General features: G+C 37.4%; 1 protein-coding gene across 3 annotated transcripts in view; it reads left to right on the top strand.

Moving 5' to 3' along the window:
• Positions 1–19,561, top strand: part of TOPBP1 (DNA topoisomerase II binding protein 1) — a 49,113-nt gene that overhangs the window by 17,309 nt on the left and 12,243 nt on the right. For all 3 annotated transcript variants that reach the window (XM_058294972.2, XM_058294973.2, XM_058294974.2), the window contains exons 13-20: positions 4,891–5,102; positions 7,290–7,576; positions 13,046–13,219; positions 13,311–13,420; positions 16,926–17,049; positions 17,684–17,830; positions 17,952–18,054; positions 19,350–19,542. In XM_058294972.2, coding sequence (XP_058150955.1) covers positions 4,891–5,102; positions 7,290–7,576; positions 13,046–13,219; positions 13,311–13,420; positions 16,926–17,049; positions 17,684–17,830; positions 17,952–18,054; positions 19,350–19,542 — 1,350 coding nt within the window. The remainder of the gene's footprint in view (positions 1–4,890; positions 5,103–7,289; positions 7,577–13,045; positions 13,220–13,310; positions 13,421–16,925; positions 17,050–17,683; positions 17,831–17,951; positions 18,055–19,349; positions 19,543–19,561) is intronic.

Raw genomic sequence — 19,561 nt, 5'->3', positions numbered from 1 at the left:
GTCTTTATTATATTTGTGGGTAGAGCATGGTAATCAGTGTGGTGGTTCAAAGTGCAAAGGAGAAGGTACTACTAGATACATAACTGGCAAAATTTTAGGCCTGTAGGTAATAATTACCCATGAGGAAATGAAGTATTTAATGCTGGTATAAACATGAGCCATTATTAAATATTGCTCGTCTAAGCATTATTGTTTTCCATGTGCCTTGTGGGTGATTTATTATTCAGCATACATCATTGTTTTCTCTTGTTTTCACCCAGAAATGCAGATATTAAGCAGGGCTAATAAATATTTTGGGAGAAAGGAAATGAGCTTAAAAGTGGCTTTTGGAATCTACACTGGCCCAACCAATTGGTGAACATTAGATGGTGGCTTTTTAAAAAGGAAAAAGAAAACTGTTATGTCAATAAATACATGTGAGAGGGAGTAGATGTGGCTCAAGCAGTTGAGTGCCTGCTTCCCACATGGCAGGTCCTGGGTTTGGTTCCCAGTGCCTCCTAAAGAAGACAAACAAACAATGAGTAGATATCTAGCAAAAACAATGAGCAAAACCAAAACGAGCAGAGGGTGATGTTACTCGAGCAGTTGAGCACCTGCCTCCCAAATGGGACATCCCGGGTTCAGTTCCCAGTGCCTCCTAAAAGAAAAAAACAGACAACTAGTGAAAAACAAAACCAATGAGTGCAACCAAGTGCAAACAATAAGCAGACAGACAAGGGAGTCATTGGGCGGGGGGAGATAATAAATAAATCTGAATGAATTAAACTTTCATTTTAATTTTAAAAAATACTTTAAGACTAGATCATAAGACAAAACTGCATGAACTCTGCTTTTAAACAAGATTTCTACCTAAATCAGAGTAATTGAGAAAGTTTGAGGGAAAAAATTTTGGGCAAAGATAAGTCAAGTAAATATAAACAAACATTAGAAGGAGTTGCAATTTTAAAAATCAAGACAGGTTTGAATTCAGATCAAAAGCATTAGACAAAGAAAGAAGAGCCCTGTAAATAAAGAGTACTATTAACAGTGAAGATAAAATATCTTTATACCAACTAGAGCATCACCATTCCTAATACAAAAAGGACAAAAGATATTAAGGACAAATCTACCAAATCATAGTACTACAGGAGACTTAATTTCCATCTTGAACTTCATGAACGATCAAACAAGGATCTAGAGCTAAGTAGCACAATTAATTAAATATCTACCCTGAAACAGTGAACATACCTTTTCAAGTGCCTATGAAATGCTCATGAAAGTTGGCTATCAAGTTAGTCTCAAAAAAAACCTCAGTAAATTCCCAAAGTAGAAAGAGTACAGACCATATTCTCTGGTAACAGTGGAAAAAATAAAAATAAACCTAGAAATTAGTCATAAAAAAAAACCCAAAAACCCCTATCAGCTGGATCTGTTTTAAATAACTAGGTTCAAAGAGGAAATGAAAACAATTGGCAAGACAAGAAATGGTAAAAAGCAACTCCAGTTCCCATATTGTGATCTTAAAATACTATTCCCACTACAGGAAACTAAAACTTAAAGAATATAATCTGCAAAATCCCAACCCTGTAACCAAAATCCATACTCTTCAGTTTCTTCAACAAATATCTGTTGAAATTGAAGCAGGAACCTATAAACTAAAAGACATCAGGAAAAAAAACCACTTTAAATGAAATATAGTATATAAGTGTTTAAGGATGCTCTAGATGATAAAATTATTTTAAAAAAGGAGGGAGGTATAGGAGTTTGGTATTATTTATGAATTCCAACATTGGATTCAGAGGTTTCATTCTTGATTAAATTATAATTAAGGCTTTGATTGGGTCATGTTTTATGGCCTGGTAGCTATAAGCTTCTACCCCAAACAAATAACCTTTATAAAAGCCAGCAGATTTCTGGTAGTTTGTATCAGCACCCCTTTGACTCACTAATACAGGGGGCAAGGAAATTATGACCACAAATGTCCAAGAGGATTGTGACTAAGAGGAGTGGTTCTTCAGTGGCTGGCAAATTTCTATCTTCTGATGTGGTTGTAGATAAAAGGATTTTTACCTTATAATTTAATTCATCAACCTATATAGTTGCTTTTTGTGTGTTCTATATTTTAATTATATGAAACATTAAAACATTTTTTAAAAAACTGAAGTTGCAGAAAATCTGGAAAATGACAACAAATACTTGACATCAGACTCTAGGGATACCATTCAAGCAATGCTCAGAGAAAAATTCAGTAAAGTGGCTATGTAGAAAATTTTGTTTAGATATCAGGGACTGTCGTATCTACAAACACCCAGCTAGAAAAACTAATGGAAACGAAGGCCTGTTACTGAGTCTGTGAAAAAAGTTAAAATACCTAGCATCAGATTTAAAATGAAACTTGAAAGAGATACAGAAAACGTATAAAATGCTGAAGGAAACAAAATAAAATTTGAACAGTGGGTAAGATACAGCTTGTTCTTGGAAAGGAAGACTAAATATTGTGAAGAAGTTGTTGTTCTTCCCTTAATTAATGTATAAATTTAATGTGATCCCAGTAAAAATACCAACAAAATTTTTTTATGGAGGGCATTAGGCAAACTAATTCTAAAATTCCTATGAAAAGATAAAGCCATAACAATTCTTGAAATAGAAGAATAATTGGGACTTAGCCCTACCTACCAGGGCTTTAGAACATTTCTTCCAACCTGCCTCACCCATGCCTGTTCCTCCTCCTCATCCTTCAGTTCTCTACTTGGATGTTACTTTCTCTGGGAAGCCTTCCTTGACTCACCTAGTGTACCAGTTTGATATGATTGATGAATTCCAAAAAGAAATACTGGACTATGTTTGTAAACTGCTTTTTTCCTCTGGGCATATTAGATTATATTGGATTCATAGGTTTATTTGATTAAGTAATTATGTAAACCTCGTGTGTCAGTAAGGCGTTTAATACTACACCTTAGTGAGTCAGGACTCACAGATAAAAGGCATGGCAAAGGACAGAGTTAGGGGTTTTGATGTTGGAGTTTGATGCTGAAGCCTTAAGCTGGAGCCCTGGGAAATAAGATGACAGAGGAAAGAGAAGCCAGCCCCAGGAAGAGAGGAGTGCTGAACCCAGACAGAAGCAAGACCCTGGAAGAGAGGAACCCCGGAAGCCTGAACCCTTGCAAACGTCAGAAAGCCATCTTGCTCTAACACGTGAAAATAGATTTTGGTGAGGGAAGTAACTTATGTTTTATGTCCTGGTATCTGTAAGCTCCTACCCCAAATGAATACCCTTTGTAAAAACCAACCAATTTCTGGTGTTTTGCATCAGCACCCCTTTGGCTGACTAATACACCTAGTATGGCCTTTATGCCACTTTGTCATCCCATAACACCCCGTTATCCCTCTTGTGGCTCTTACCCTAGTGTCACAATGATGGTTTACTTTTGTGACCCCTGCTAAATATATAAAGAGTGAACCTAATGGAAACTATGAACTTTAGTTAATAATAACATATCAGTATCGAGTCATCAATGGTAACAAATGTACCACACTAATGCACAATGTTAATAACGGGAAACTGGTTAGAGGAAGGGGTATCTTAGTTTCCTATAGCTGCCGTAACAAAGTACTGCTAACCGGATGGCTTAAGCAACAATTTATTATCTGTTTATTGCCTCTTTCTAGCTTCTGGTGGGTCGCTGGCAGTTCTTAGGCTTCCAGTCTCTGCTTTGTTCATCAGATAGTGTTCTTTCCTTATATTGTGTCCAGTTCTCCTCCTGTAAGGGCACCAGTCATACTGGACAAAGGCCTGCTCTAACCCAATTTGTTCTTACTTTAGCTAGCAACATCTACAAAGACCTGGTTTCCAGATAAGGTCATGTTCAGAGGACTTGAACATGTATGTTTAGGGGATATAGTTCAATCTATAATGGGTACATGGGAATTTTACACTTTCTCTTCAATTTTCTGTAAACCTAAAACTGCTATAAAAAATAGTCTATTAATACACACGCATGTATATAAAATTTTTAAAATAAAATCTCACTACTGTGGCTATAGGTAGCAGAAAGTTTGATGGACTTGAGCAGAACGTCTAGAAATAGACTCACATACCAAGAGAAATTTAGTTCATGGTAAAAGTGACATTTCAAATTATTAAGAAATTTCTTAAATAGAACAACTGGTGGAATACAGTAAAGTTGGAGCCACATCTCATACCATAATAAATATGAAGGAATCAGTAGGCTAAATGTAAAAAAATATGAAACCAAAAGAGTACTAGGAAAAAAATGGGAGATTTAGAAAAGAATCCTATAGTGAAGAGTTAGACCACAAAACCCGGAAGTCATAAAAGGAGAGATAATTCTTTTTATGTCTCAAGTGGTCAACTTATGTTTCTGCCCCTTTATTCTCTGAATTTAGTATATGTGATTTTGAGTAAGTCATTTAATTTCTTTGTTGTCTTTCTTCAATTTCTGTAAAATTCAACAATATTGAGAGGGTTTAATAAGATTTTATGTGGAAATGCTTTGAGAAGTCATAGTGGGCCAAAAAGATGTTATTTATTCCTTGTCTTCGCTCCTCTGGTTGGTCTTTCCTCCTTTTGAGAGGAAGGTCAGTGAGGGTGGGTGATGGCTAATTAAGGCCGTAATTTTTCTATTATTTCCAAGTCTTATTTAATTTGCTTACGTTTTAATAAAATGTTTAATTGTTGTAGCAATATGTTTTTATCTTAGAGTAAACACTTGTAAGGAGATTAGCTTAATTTAAAAATAATAATCCAGCTTCTAATCAGTGTGTATTTTCTCGTACTTGCATGAACTCTCAACACTGTTGTTAAGAAACTTTATACTGGTTAATTATATATATATATATGGCTGGTTAAGTGTATATGACCATTTGCTTTTCTTTAAATATGCATTTCAGCGTTCAAGAATATTTTGTTCGCAAATCCAATGCAAAGAAAGGTATGCTTGCCAGTACACATCTTATATTGAAAGAACCAGGTGGTTCTAAATATGAAGCTTCAAAGAAGTGGCATTTACCAGCAGTCACTATAGCTTGGCTGTTGCAGACTGCTAGAATGGGACAGAAAGCAGATGAAAACCATTTTCTGATTGAAAACCCACCTAAAGGAGGTATACAGGTTTTTTTTTACAATTATATTTTTATAATTTGATGGTTTCTGGGATAGAAATGTGCTGAAGCTTGATTTTAGGAAAGGTCATGGGTTTCTGCTCTTCCTATTGTATGCAGTACTTTTGGTCCAGTGAGCCACTGTTGGCCATTGTGCTTTTGAGTGGCAAAATATATGCATATCACAAATTTTAATATATATATGCTATCAACTGTAGGCACTATCTGAAAGCTAGAGGATATAAGACAATATATGAACAATCTAGTGTCTCTGTATAGAAGTCTAAAGATGTGAGCAGGATCCCATTTACTGTTGATTTCTTCTGCGGTTCACACTAATTCACCTTGCAATTACCGTGCTGTCTTCCTCTCACCTTTGGGCTTTAGAACGTTTCCTCTAGCCTACCTCACCCTTGCATGCTCCTCCTCATCCTGTTCTCTGCTTGGATGTCACTTTACCTGGGAAGCCTTCCTTGACTCACCTGGTATGGCCTTTAAGCTACTTTGTCTCCATCCCATAACACTCTGTTATCCCTTTTGTGGCTTTTACCCCAGTATTACAATGCTGGCTTACTTTTGTGACTCCCTGCTAAATTGTAAGCTTTGTAAAAACAAAGAACATGCATGTCTTGTGCATAGTATATCCCCATTGTCTAGCATTGGGTCTAGCAAGGAATAACCAGGTAATAAGTGTTTTTTATTAAATTTTGAAAAAAGGTAGAAGGCAGTGGTAGGGAGCCACCATTGCTCCCTTCTCCTAAGGGCCGATGCCATCCCTTGGCAAATTTCAGAGAAAGGCATCAGCTTGGGAATAGCTCTCGGGCCATCACTTACATATTTAGACTGGAAATGTTACAACTGAGGCAAAAGTAAATTTCAAATCATAATAAAATTTCATTCAGGCATTTCCAAAAACTTGACTGGTTTATATTTTCAGCCTGTATTTTTCTCCCCATGGAGGGATTTTATTTGCTTGTATATTTTGCATCCCTAGAAAAAGAATCTGAGGATTTTCCTTCTGTGTGTTTTTGCCCGGCTTCCTCATTGACCATAAAGCCAGCTGAAGTCGTCAGTAAGTGAAACCAAACTGACTGGATGGAGCAGACTATCCTGCCATTTTTCTAGATCTTTGAGCTGTCCATCAAATCTGGGACTAATCACCCTGCACTTGTTTAACCTCCCTGTGAGGTTCAGAACAATTTTCCCAGCTCTGTAATCATAAGTGATTTCAAATCACCAATACAGTCATGTTTCATCATCACAGGTAGAAACCTGGCAATTACTTTGACCCGATAAGAACCTGGCATGGGCCTCTCTCTGACCTTGTTGATGCCCTTGAAAGCGTTAGTCAGGTCATTAACGTGCACCATTGTGGCGGCACAGAAAGGTGGCCGAAAGAGCTGTTTTCAGACTGTATATTTAAACTGAGTATATGTAATTGTGGTTTCCTTTTTATTCTGCCATTGACTTGGATGCTAATCTGTATCCTTTTTGGCAAATCGCGAGGTTATTGAGACTATTTCAAGATAGAAGAAGATGAAACAGGAAACCCATTTTCATTAAATACTTGTTCCAGGTAATATTTGCCTAAGACATCATGCTTTTTAATATATCATTTGGTTTCCTTCTTGAAAAGTAGGTATATAACTTTGTGGTTTAAAATGTACTTCAGGATTAACATGTAAACTGACAGTGAAATAAAAATAATCAATTTTTATATACCTCTTCATGTATTTCTTTTTTTTTTTTTTTAATTTATTTCTCTCCCCTTCCTTCCCCCCCCCCACCCCCACCCACCCCACTTGTCTGCTCTCTGTGTCCATTCGCTGTGTGTTCTCCTGTATCTGCTTGCATTACCCGGCAGCACCTGGAATCTGTATCTCTCTTTGTTGCATCATCTTACTGCGTCAGCTCTCCATGTGTGCGGCACCACCCTGGGCAGGCTGCACTTTTTTCGCGCTGGGCAGCTCATGGGGCGCACTCCTCGCGCGTGGGGCTTCCCTATGCGGGGGACACCCCTGCGTGGCACAACATTCCTCGTGAGCATCAGCACTGCAAGTGGGTCAGCTTTTCACACTGGTCAGGAGGACCTGGGTTTGAACCTTGGACCTCCCATGTGGTAGGCAGATGCTCTATCCATTGAGCCAAGTCCGCTTCCCATGTATTTCTTTTCATTTGTTCATCTCTAGAACAAAGTTTGAAAACGGAAATAACGAATGGGATGAATCTAAATCCAGACACTCCAGAGCATTCTGGCGCACATCTGGAAACTCAGAGAAAATCAGCTGTTACACCTTTAGATATGAACCGGTTTCAGAGTAGAGCTTTCCATGCTGTGATCTCCCAACACACCGGACAGGTTTCTGTCTCCCCAGCAGTCGGGTTGCCACTTCAGAAGGAGCCCTCATTACATCTGGATACACCATCAAAATTTCTGTCCAAAGATAAACTCTTCAAGCCTTCCTTTGATGTGAAGGTAAGTTCATAGGAAATGGTGCTGAGTTAACAATTTTGTAGTTATATTTATTGTGTTCTTCATTCGATGTTTCCTCTTCATTTGTTTTCTTATGGTATTTGGGAAAGATTTTTAAAATTATCCTAGTAGTTATCTTTGTAGTAATACTTTTTGTAGTGCCGTTATTTCACCTTTTTCTTAAGCTTTTACTTTTTGTCAGTTTTAAATGGTGTTTTTTGATTCCCACTTACTGCCTTCTACAACAGTCAGTGATCTTACTCTACTTTCCCCTTTTTCTCTCTTCTCTTTTTAGTTGCATTTTTGTCTTGTCAGTAAATAAGCTTATATATCCTCCCTCCCATGGACCTCAGCCTTGCTTAGTCTTTAACTCTGCAGTTGAATGTCTGAGCTGCTGTCTGTCTTCAGTGAGGTTTCCCTTTCGTCTTCTGGTGGGATGAAGTTCATCCTCCAGTAAACGGCTCAGGAAGGGCACATGTGGACAGCACACCCTGACCCTGGCACAATCAGAGCTTTTACTGTGAGGTGGACTCTTCAACAGATTGTTTGGATTTACTATTTTTCGTTTGTACTTTTTTCCTGGTATAAGGTTTTTAAAAATCCCTAAGAGCGTTTTATTTTTTTAAAGATTCATTTTTTACTTTCTTCTCTCCTCTTCCCCCCTGTTGTCTGCTTTCTGTGTCCATTCACTGTATGTTCTTCTGTGTCTGCTAGCATTATCTGGCAGCACTGGGAAACTGCGTCTCTTTTTTGTTGCGTCATCTTGCTGCATCAGCTCTCCATGTGTGCAGCACCACTCCTGGGCAGGCTGCACTATTTTCACGTGGGGTGGTTCTCCTTGTGGGGCGCACACCTTGTGCATGGAGCACCCCTGCACAGGGACGCCCTGCGTGGCACAGCACTCCTTGCACGCAGCAGCACTGCGCGTGGGTCAACCTACCACACGGGTGAGGAGACCCTGGGATTGAACCCTGGATGTGGTAGACGGATGCTCTTATCGGTTGAGCCACGTCCGCTTTCCCTAAGAGCTTATTTGAAGCTACTTAATTCAATGTGGAGTGTTGTGTTATGATTTTCTATAGTTTCATGTTGGGTTTTTAGGGAAGATTTTTCACTGGGAGGGGAACATTCACGATGTCTGACTTGTTAAAGAGTTTGATATGGATATGGTGTACTTCTTCTTGTTCTTTTAGAGAAGAGTGTTTTAGTTTGAGCATGCTCTTTTCTGTCAGTTCTGCTCCTTTGGAGCAGTTTCTTTATTAGATGACCTTGTAAGTGGTGAGGGGAAGGGTTGGTGTGTCTTGTTTATCTTTAATTTCTGCAGGATCCACAATTTTCCCTTCTTATTTCCTTTGATCTCTTCACTGACTCCTCTCCAATGGGTATACCCCTTCTCTATCTCTTCATCCCCCTGAAGAATGGGTTCTCTGAGCTACTACTGGTCCTGCTCACCTTCAGTCTTTGCCCTGTAGCCCAGGCCTATAATTACTACGTCTGATCTGTGTTCACTATTTTTGTATTAAAAAATGTGACTGCTGATGGGCATAAAGTTTCTTTTTGGCTTGATGAAAAAGTTCTAAAATTAGATTATGGTAAGATGCACAACTCTGTAAATATACTAAAATTATATACTTTAAATGGGCAAACTTTATGGTAAGTAAATTATGTATTAATACAGCTATTTAAAATAAATAAAACAGGATGTGCTGTTTAAAAATGTATTAGGATTTGCCCTCTTAATGGATAAAACATCTCCATAAACATTTTAAAAAGGTATTTGATAAGTCATTCCATTCAGTGTAGATTTTTAAAATTTTTTAATAAAATAGGAATAGAATTCACTATAACGAAATACTTTTTTTTATTATTTCAAAACAAGCTTTATACTTAATGAGCACATGAATCATTCCCATTAAATTAAGTTCAAGAACAGATTAAGAATGCCTTTCATCACACCTGCCAATGGAGCTAGAAAAGACAGGAAGTAAAGGATATAAAAATTTGGAAAGGATTTAAAATGTCCGTTATTTGGGTCTGGAAAACCAAAGACAACCAATTCAAACTTAAGAGAGAGTTCAGTGAAGGGACCCAGAAATTAGTAGCTTTCACATATTACAAACAACATAAACCAGTTAGAAGATCATAATGTAAGAAAAGATCCTATTATAATAACTTTAAAGTAAATACGTTCAATAAAATCTCTTAATTCATTCAACAGTGTTATAAATGACGGATACAATGAATATATATGCAGAAATCCTTGCTCTTATGGTGCTTTTATTTTAATGGGGAGGAGATGGACAAGAAACTTATAAACAAAATGTGTAAGAGTCTATGTGGTGATGAGTGTTACAGAGAAGAGCAGCAGAGCAAGGCTGGGGTGGTAGTTAATTTCAGATAGGTTGGTCAGGAAAGGTCTCACCTCAGTGACTTGAACAAACATCCAAAGGAGATATATATATACATGTGGATATATGTGGAAGGGTATCCCAGGGTAGGGGGAAAAGCAAGTGCAAATGGCCTTCGGTGAGAGAACAAGAAAAACAGTTGAGTAGCAGGAGGGGTCCAGGCCTTGTACAACATGCAAAAACTTTGGCTTGTGTTCATTGAGATGGGAAGCCATTGGAACAATTTGACAGTTGTGGTATGAGCTGTTTTTGTTTAAAAGGATTTCCCTTGTTTGTTTGTTTGTTTGGGGGGTGGGGGGCAGGATTCAGGAGAATAAAGATGGATGCACAGAGACCGGTTAGGAGATTTTGCAGTAATCCAGGTGAGAGATGATAGTGGCTTTACTTAGATCAAGATGATATCCATGGAAGTGGTGAGGTATTTTGAAAGGCCATCCATTAGGATTTACTGATTGGTTGTGTAATGTGAGAAAAAGAGAGAAGTAAAGGGTGGCTCCCAAGTGTTTGGTCTGAGGATTAGAAGAATGGAGGTAACAGTCCACTAAATTGAAGAAGGCCGTGAATAGAACAGGCTGGGGTTGCAGTCTGATGATCAAGTTCACTTTTTGGATTTATTACATTTGACATTCCTTTTAGATATCCAAGTACAGTTGTCAGATAGGCAGTTGCTTATAAAGCCTGACGTTTGGAAAATGGTCTGGGCTGGAGGTAGGAATTTGGGAATCTGGGCTTGTAAATATTTAAAGCCATATGAGAATATATGCCAGGGTAATAGAAGAAGATAAAGAAGAGAAGAGGTCCAAGGAGTACCCCGAGGTCCTCCTGTTTAGAGAAGGAACTGGCAAAGGATTCTGAAAAGAAGCCACTTTTGTCTCGAGGACAAAAGCCTTGAGATTACATTAGAGGCCAAGTAAGAAAAGTATTTGAAGAGGAGGAGGGATTATCTGTGTCAAATAGTGCTGAAAGATCGAGGTGAAAACAGAACATTGGTTCTGGATTGAGCATGGTGGAAGTGGAAGCCAGTGTGGATCCATACGGGAATGTGAGAAGAATTGGAGACAAGGGAGTATAAACGGTGCTTTTGAGTTTTGCTTAAAGGAGATCAGAAAAATGGGGTGGTAGCTGTAGCACAAAATGGGGTCAAGGAGGTTGTTTTGTTCTTAAGATGAAAGAAGTGGCTCTATGCCAGTGCACATGATCCGTTAGAGAGCCAGTTGATGATGCACACGAGGGGAGAACTCCTGGAGCCACGTCCTGGAGTGGTGAGGAGTGGGAGCTAGTGCTTAAGGGGAGGGAAGTGCCAGGAGGGAGCTAGTGTTCGTGGCAAGGATGCTGACGGTGGACAGATGTGGAATAGGAGTGCCTGGCTTCTATTGTTTGCGAAGAACTATTAAAAACACTTTGGAGAAATAAAGGACTTTAACAAATAGACATGTTCTTAACAAAACAGGTTAAACATCATAAAGGTCTAGGAAAGCAATGTAGATCTTATTAAAAATGAAAAAAAGAAATAGTATAAAAATTGAGAGGAATAAATTGAGGGTAGGCACTACCCTTCCAGTTATTAAAATGTCTTATAAAGCTGCAGCAATTGAAGTAGTGTATTACTGTCACATATATCCTCAGATCAGTAAACAAGATTATAACCCATAGAAAGGGAAACTTACTGCATCATAAAGGTGGAGTTCAAATAAAACAGTTGGGTAGCCACTTGGGATTAAATCTTACACTTCATATTAGAATAAATTTCACATGATCGGGTATTTAAATATCAGAAATGAAGCTATAAAAATTGTAGAGCCGGCCAGGAGAAGGCTTGTTTGTTTTTAAGTATCTCAGTGTGGGAAGGTCTTTTTAACTATACCTACTGCCCCCCCCACACACACACACACACCAAAAATAAAATAAAAGTTTAAATAAATTTGACAATTAAAAATTTCAGCATTAAAAATTTCTGCCCACCAAGCAAAATCTCAGCCTTCCACTCCCCCCACACACCCTGGTAACCTCAAATCTGCTTTTTGTATTTGACAGATGACAAACTGAATACAAATGTGTACATGTATCATAGTGGATATGCACATAAATTCATAGAGGATAATATAAAAAAATTCATACAAGTGAATATACCAAAGCTAATAACCCAGTGGGAAAATGAGCCAAGGATAGGAAAAGATAATTGTCACAAAAAATTAAATACAAATAGAATACATGCATAAAGATGATGAACTGAATTCTACATGAGAGTGGAAAATTTAAAACATACAGGTTAACTTTTTAACCTATCCGATTGGCAATTTTAAAAAATCCAATTACCCACTGTACTGTCAAGCATTTATGGAAAACATACTTTGCCGGTGAGAGTGCCAGCATTGGTACATACATTTTGCTTAAATGTTTCCCTTTTCTCCCATGTGGGTACAAGGCTAGCAAAGGATTGTTACTCTAAAGGCTGTTCGGTTGGGTACTGGCTCTTATTTTCTGCCATCTATGTGGAATAGTCTGCAGGTGGAAAAGAGAACAAGCAAGTGTGGTTTCCTCATGAGGGAACCAAGGCTGGCAAGAGTATATGTGTGTGTGTGTGTGTGTATATTTTTTTTTAACTTTTGAAGATTTTTCACAGTTCTCCGCTCATTCTGACTTTTTAACCTTTCATATTCATGTCTTGCTCTTACCCTTCTTTGCCTTCTTGCTTACTTGTATCCTGTGTGTTTTTGTTGTTTTGGATTTTAACTGCAACGTCAATTCTAAGATTCTGGTAAATAGAGTACTCACTGCTGAAAGGTAAGCATGTTATTCTCTTTAGACCCTTTTGGTGAAAAGTATGCAATTTTTCCCCTTTTTAGTATCTAGAGATGGATTATGTTTCATTCTTTTTGTTGTTGCTTGGAGGAAGTAAAACCAGAGATGATTAAAGCTGTATCCTGTTAATACTGAGGGTTATCCCTTTACCCCTCCTTCCCACTTTCTATTTCTGTTTCTCTCCCCTCTATACCTTTCTCCTCTCTTCTGTCTTTTTCTCTTCTTTTCTCCTCTCTTCTTCTCTCCCCCTTTATGCATATAGGATGCACTTGCAGCCTTGGAAACGCCAAGAGGTTCCAGCCAACAGAAAAGGAAGTTGAGTACACCACTTTCAGAAGTCATTGTCAGAAACTTGAAACTTGCTTTGGCAAACAGCTCTCGAAATGCTGCGGCTCTTTCTGCCAGCCCCCAACTGAAAGACGCCCAATCGGAGAAGGTAGAATTAGATCTCTCATTAAGAGGGCATTTTAGACAATAAAACATTTCAAATGATAATAGCTGATGGTTTTTTTATTTTCCATGGACAGGAAGACACTTCAAAGCCACTTCACAAGGTGGTGATATGTGTGAGTAAAAAACTCAGTAAGAAGCAGAGCGAACTAAATGGGATTGCAGCCTCTCTCGGAGCAGATTACAGGTAGTTATCACATCTTCTCCATGGTTGTGAACTGGCCAGGGTTCATAGAGAAATTGAAAGCTGTAATGAGCATCTACAAGGAACCAAATTTATTTATTTGTTTGTTTGTTTGCTTTGTTTTTATTTTATTTTGTTCGAATCAAATTTATTTTGTCTTTTAGTGTGTCATATTCTCTTGAGCACCTGGTTTGTGCCACACACTGTTCTAAAAATTTGGAATCCATGAATCAACAGTACAGTCCTGTCTTCAAGGATTTTATAATCTAGGAAATATATCTGCATCTGAAGTTAAGCATATTTTCGCCTTAGTGCTTTTCAGATTAGAGCCCTTCTGTGAGTAGTACTAAATACTCTAGCAATGCTCCTGAATAAGGACAGTCTTTTTTTGAGGTTGTTTTAATTTCTATCGTGTTGACTACTTGGAGACATGGACTATCAGATAAGCCTTCAGCCTGGCAGCCTAAGTTAGCGACAGCTCCTACGTAGCACAGATGGGGTCAGCGTCAATGACTGAGCGACCCCTGCCGCTTCCAGCCAGTTTCACCTTCGTGCTAGCTCTCCTGATCTCCTGTGTTCAGCCTAATGATTGGTTTCTCGAGTGTTAAACGGCTTGAGGAATATGATTAGCTTCACCTTCCTCTTTGGTTTTCAGTTAGCTTTCTATTTGATAAATTCATATTAGCATATAAAAACAATGTTACCTATAATAATTATAAGCAACTTAGTAAATGCGTATGTTGGTGTGTTATCTATTATAACTTCCTATTGTTTATATTACCTATTATATCTTATTACATACTATTAATACTTATTATATCATTACATATTATATGTATATTACCTATTAACTTTTTATTGAGCACTTAGTATGAGACACAAATTATTTCATTTTTTTTCGTGGATGTATATATATTAGTTGTTAAAATTGAATGCTTTCTTGGATATCCTGTTTGTATGTGGACAATGTAAGACTTAAAAGGAAACATAGAGGATTTATGTTTTTATAAGATTTTAAATGCCGGTCCTCTCAGTATAAGAAGAATTTATTGTTGAAATCTCTAAAGGTAATAAGATTGCTTTGAGTTTTAACTGTTCAATCTTATTGATTTAAAGTTTGTGTTAAATCTACCTTCCTGAAGTAGATTTCTTAGGCTGGATAATGGATGAAAGGGAAAAATCCTTTACTATGCAGGGATACAATATTTATGTGTTCATGGGACAATCACTTCTCAAGTGAATATGTCCCAAATGTCCCAAATTATGGACTCCTCTTCGGTGAGCTAGGGCCAGAGCATTCTGAAGAGACCTGCTCCTGTCTCCTGCCTTCAGACAGCCAAACAGCAGAAGCAGCATCCCCTTTGAATTACAGCTATTTTTGTAACATTCCCTGTACTGACATGGAATTCACAAATTTTATAACCTACCCATCTTATAATTTTAAAAATTAACATAAATGTTCTACCTGTGATATATGGGAGGAATAGACGGTGCATACTAACAAATAATATGTTTAGCATGTAAATGGCTGAGCCTGGTGACACTACAGGACAGTGTTTGCACATGTAGCTAAAGTCACCTCAAATGCAATAGCTGGAAGGCTGAGACAAATATGGAGGTGCATATACCATGGGCAGCATTTCCAGTGGTGATAGGATTTTACCAAGGGTCGTTTACAGTTTTGCAAATTTTCACATGAAGCCAAGAATGGCCTTCCATCAATTTGGAATATCATTACAACTGCAAAAATAGCTTGTGTTTATATGTGAAACAGATTCTACACTTATATAATTATAAACAAATTTTTGACTTTGAATTTCTGTCAAGACATTGAAAGATCATGTGGGATATGGGATAATTGTTTATTATGTATAATTGTTGCCCAGACTTTCTCACATCCCTGGATTCCACCGTTAAATGCTGGCCCCCTTTCACACAAATGTTATTATAGCAACCAAAATCACCCCTACCAGTTTCTAAGATGTCCTCTAAGATAAAGTAACACTTGCTGAAAACACTGATGTAGACCAAGAGTTGGCAAACTATGGCACGCCAGCCATCTGTTTTTGTAAATTTTGTTTTGTTTTGTAAAGTTTTATTGGAACACAGCTGTGCCTCTTCATTTATGTGTTGTCTGTAGCTGTTTTTGAGCAACAAAGGCAAGAATGGAGTGGTTGCAACAGACTGGCTTGTAAAGCCTAAATTATTTACCATTTTCTGGCCCTTTAAGTTTGCCTACACCACCTACAACAAATACAGCCTGTTCTCAAAGGATATATAAGAACTAAGTCTCATAGTTTCCATATTACCACAGTATAGAGTTGAACCAAGAAGATTCAGGCAAAACACTACTCTATTTTTTGGAATTATCTTATAATTTATTTAAATGTATTGTTTTACCTCAACAGCAGTAATAGAGCCAGTTGCTAGAGAGCTAACAATTAATTAGAGAAAGTATTTTTTAGTGCTGTTTTTAAGAATACAGGGGAAGCAGGTAGTACCTGGAAATAGATGTTTATAATATAATGTAGAAGAAAATATTATTTAATTTGCTTTACTTGGGTATTTAAAAGATTCAGAGATATTTATTTAAGAAATGGAAAACATTAAGTGTCCGTACAGAGAGACCTTTATTTATTTATTTTGGTGATTATATTTAGAAATACTATTTTTATACTTCTTTTTGCCTTTTTCTTGATCCTTTGCAGGACAATGTTTTATATATATTTTTGGAATTTTCTTAGGTCAGGAGAAAATACTGACTGGGAAGATCATAGCATAATAGAGCAGATAAGAGCATTGTGGAGTTTTTTTGGTTTTGTTTTATTTTTTGCTATTGTAAATATTTTAACGGTGGTACCAGGGATTGAACCCGGGACCTCATACATGTGAAGCAGGCGCTCAACCACCTAGCTACACCCACTCCACTAAGAGCTTGGGTTTTGAAGTTATACCTGGTCTACCACTTACTGGCTGAATATCTGTGGACAGGTTACCCAGACCCCTCATTTTCTTATCCGTAAAATGGATATAATAAAATTCCAGCATTTCAAGCTTGTTGTGTGAAGAATGAATATGATAATGATACAAAGTATCTAGTCTAATGTGTGCCATAGAGCAAATGTAGCGTGACTGCCAGCAACTGGAGGATAGATTGGGTGCTTTGCTATTTTATTAATTTGAAAATGCCTTTATTGTTAACTATAAAGTGATAGGTATTTATTATTTAAAAATTGAAACAATTCAGAAAAGTTTAAAAAAGAAAGTAATATTTTAAAGAAAATCCTTCCAAACAGCTCTCTGCATTTATATACCTAGAGGTAATTGTATAAAATATTATGGAAAAGGTGGACCCTGTCGTTTTAATGGTCTTGCTTACTATTAATATAGTTCTAAAATTTTTGAGAAGGTCCAACTATTTTATAGATATGATGAATAATGTTCACCCTAACTAATGTGGGCTATTTCTCTTAGTTTTGTATATATTTTTAATTTGGCCATGTTTCAGGTGGAGTATTGATGAAACAGTGACCCATTTCATCTATCAAGGGCGACCAAATGACACCAATCGAGAGTATAAATCTGTAAAAGAAAGAGGAATACACATTGTTTCAGAGCACTGGCTTTTAGAAGTAAATTATTTTTTTCCTCCTCTCTCTGATAAAATTTGCACAAACGTTATTTCAGAATACAGACCAGTTTCAGTGTGTGTGAACAAATGTGATAATCTTGGTTTACTGTGCATAGTTCATTTCTTTAGCATCAGAAACTTAAGGTCTGTAGTCTTTAAATACTTAACAAGTCTTTAGTGGATACCCTTCTTTCTGATTCTCTTATTCCTTTTGCTAATTAAAAACGATATGAATGAAAATTTTATTTTAATTCAAGGATTCATTTAGCATACCAGTACAGTTTAAACTGTTTTCTCCCTCCTTCCTCCCTCCCTCCCTCCCTTCCATCCTTCTACTCTCCACCTCCCTACCCTGCCCCAGGGGCATTCCCTGGAAGGGGATTGATACCTTAAAAGCAAAGAAGTAGAATTAGACCTTATACTGTAGTGGAGATGACATTTTAAAGGTGAGAGCATTTTAATTGTCTTATGAATGATGGAATTTTTCAGTGTAAACTACTTTTCAGAACTTTAGTTTTGTGAACTTTTGCCAGCTTAGAGCATGATGCATTAGTTGTCCTTATTCTATTTAACATCTTCCTTTCAATTACAAAGATTTTTTCAGTCCTATTTTAAAACACACCATTGTATTGCAGTGTGCCCAAGAGTACAAACATCTTCCTGAGTCTCTTTATCCACATACTTATAATCCCAAAATGAGCCTGGATATCAGTGCAGTGCAAGATGGCAGACTCCGGAATAGCCGACAGCTCTCAGCTGATTCGACAACAAAGGAAGACGAGGTAAGTAACGTGGAAATACATTGAAGCCCTCCTTAGGATGAACATTTAATCATATATTGCTGTCAAATCTGTATGCAATGGCTTGGATCAAGAAATTGTTATTTTTCTTCTTCAATAATAGCCTGATCATTTAGCTTTAGAAGAAAATGATGTAGACAGCATGACCACCAGTAATAAAGAATCAGCAACACCAAATGGAAATGGAAAGAAGGACTCTAAAGGAGGTAAAATATTTTAAATTGCAAACAGTTATTTTTTACATGTTTGTATCTTTCATACAGAGTGCCTATTTTGCATAAGATAGTATAAGTTATTTTCTGTGTTCCTAATACAAATAAAACATATATTTGAGGAATGATTCAAAGGTCCTTATAAATCATTAAGTAATGATTTGTAACTCTTTTCAATTAACTAAAAAATAGTTAAATGATTTTGAGTGTAACTGGCAGTGTTTATGGAACTAGGTATGTACAGAGTTAGTCTGGTACAGCCCTATTGTATTAAAGGTAGATAGAGTTACTGATCTTTTAAAATATTTATTCTTTGATTCAGTTTTTCAGTGGTTTTCAAAAGTTGCATCATATATATATTTTAATGTATTCACATGGTTTTAAAGGTACAGAAGGAGGTGTGAAAAGTTTATTCCACTCTGTCTTAACCCCAACCTCCCAATCGTAACTACTTTCTTATGTTTCCTTCCAGAGCTGTTTTTATGTCATGAGCTATGTTTATGTCATGTTAAGTGGGCTTAACAAAGCTTAACCAAAAATACATAAATGGTGGACTATTACGTACCTTGATCTTAATCTTTTTGCTTAATAAAAGTTCAATTTAGGGATTGTTTCATATCAGTAAGTAGGGATTGGCTTCTTTTTTTTTTACATCTGTATAGTATTGGCTTGGAAGGCCCTAGTTTATTTAGTCAGCCCTTGTTGTTGGGCATTTAGGTTGTTTCTCATTTTTTGCTATTATAAGCAGTAGCGTAGCGAATAACCTTACATATGTGGGTATCCTGTTTTAATGAACTGCTACTTTCTCTTTTCCTTGCTCATCCTGTCCTGTCAGAGCTTTCCCTGAGCCTTACCTATCCGTGTACCTATTCGTTAGCCCACCATGTTCATTCCCAAAATATTTATTTAGTGCATACTTCTGTGTTTAGTCTATAAGGAAACCAAAGATAAATACGAGGTAGTGTCTACGTTCAAAGGGCCGTAGGGAGTGCAGTGAGGACTGTGGAGAGTGTTTGAGCCTGGCAGGGAGCGCCAGAAAGGGATAATCACTTCGGTGGTAGTGAAGTGTGTTGAGGAGTTTCCTCCTCATTTCATACAGTCCCTTCATGGTCAGGTCTCCCTTTATGTTCCTGTTCATATCGTAGTACATTACCAGGGACTGCACTACGTGTTCAGTACTCTCTACTCAGCAAACTTGTGTCCAGCCAGATATAGACAGAATGGTTAATGTGAACAAGATATGGTAAACAAGAGAAACTTCACCTTGATTAATGCATTTTTATTTGAAGCTCTGACACAGGCCTTGGAGATGAGAGAGAACTTCCAAAAGCAGCTGCAAGAGATAATGTCTGCAACGTCAGTCGTGCGACCCCCAGGGCAGAGGACCTCTCTTTCGAGAAGTGGCTGTAACAGTGCGTCTTCAACCCCTGACAGCACCCGCTCCACTCGCAGTGGACGAAGCAGAGTCCTGGAGGCACTGAGGTAGGCACCTGCTGCCAGC

Source organism: Dasypus novemcinctus, chromosome 4 (genome assembly GCF_030445035.2).
Source record: "Dasypus novemcinctus isolate mDasNov1 chromosome 4, mDasNov1.1.hap2, whole genome shotgun sequence".
Lineage (NCBI taxonomy): Eukaryota > Metazoa > Chordata > Mammalia > Cingulata > Dasypodidae > Dasypus > Dasypus novemcinctus.
Note: the sequence above shows the minus strand (reverse complement) of the source record. Positions and strands in the feature narration are given on the sequence as shown.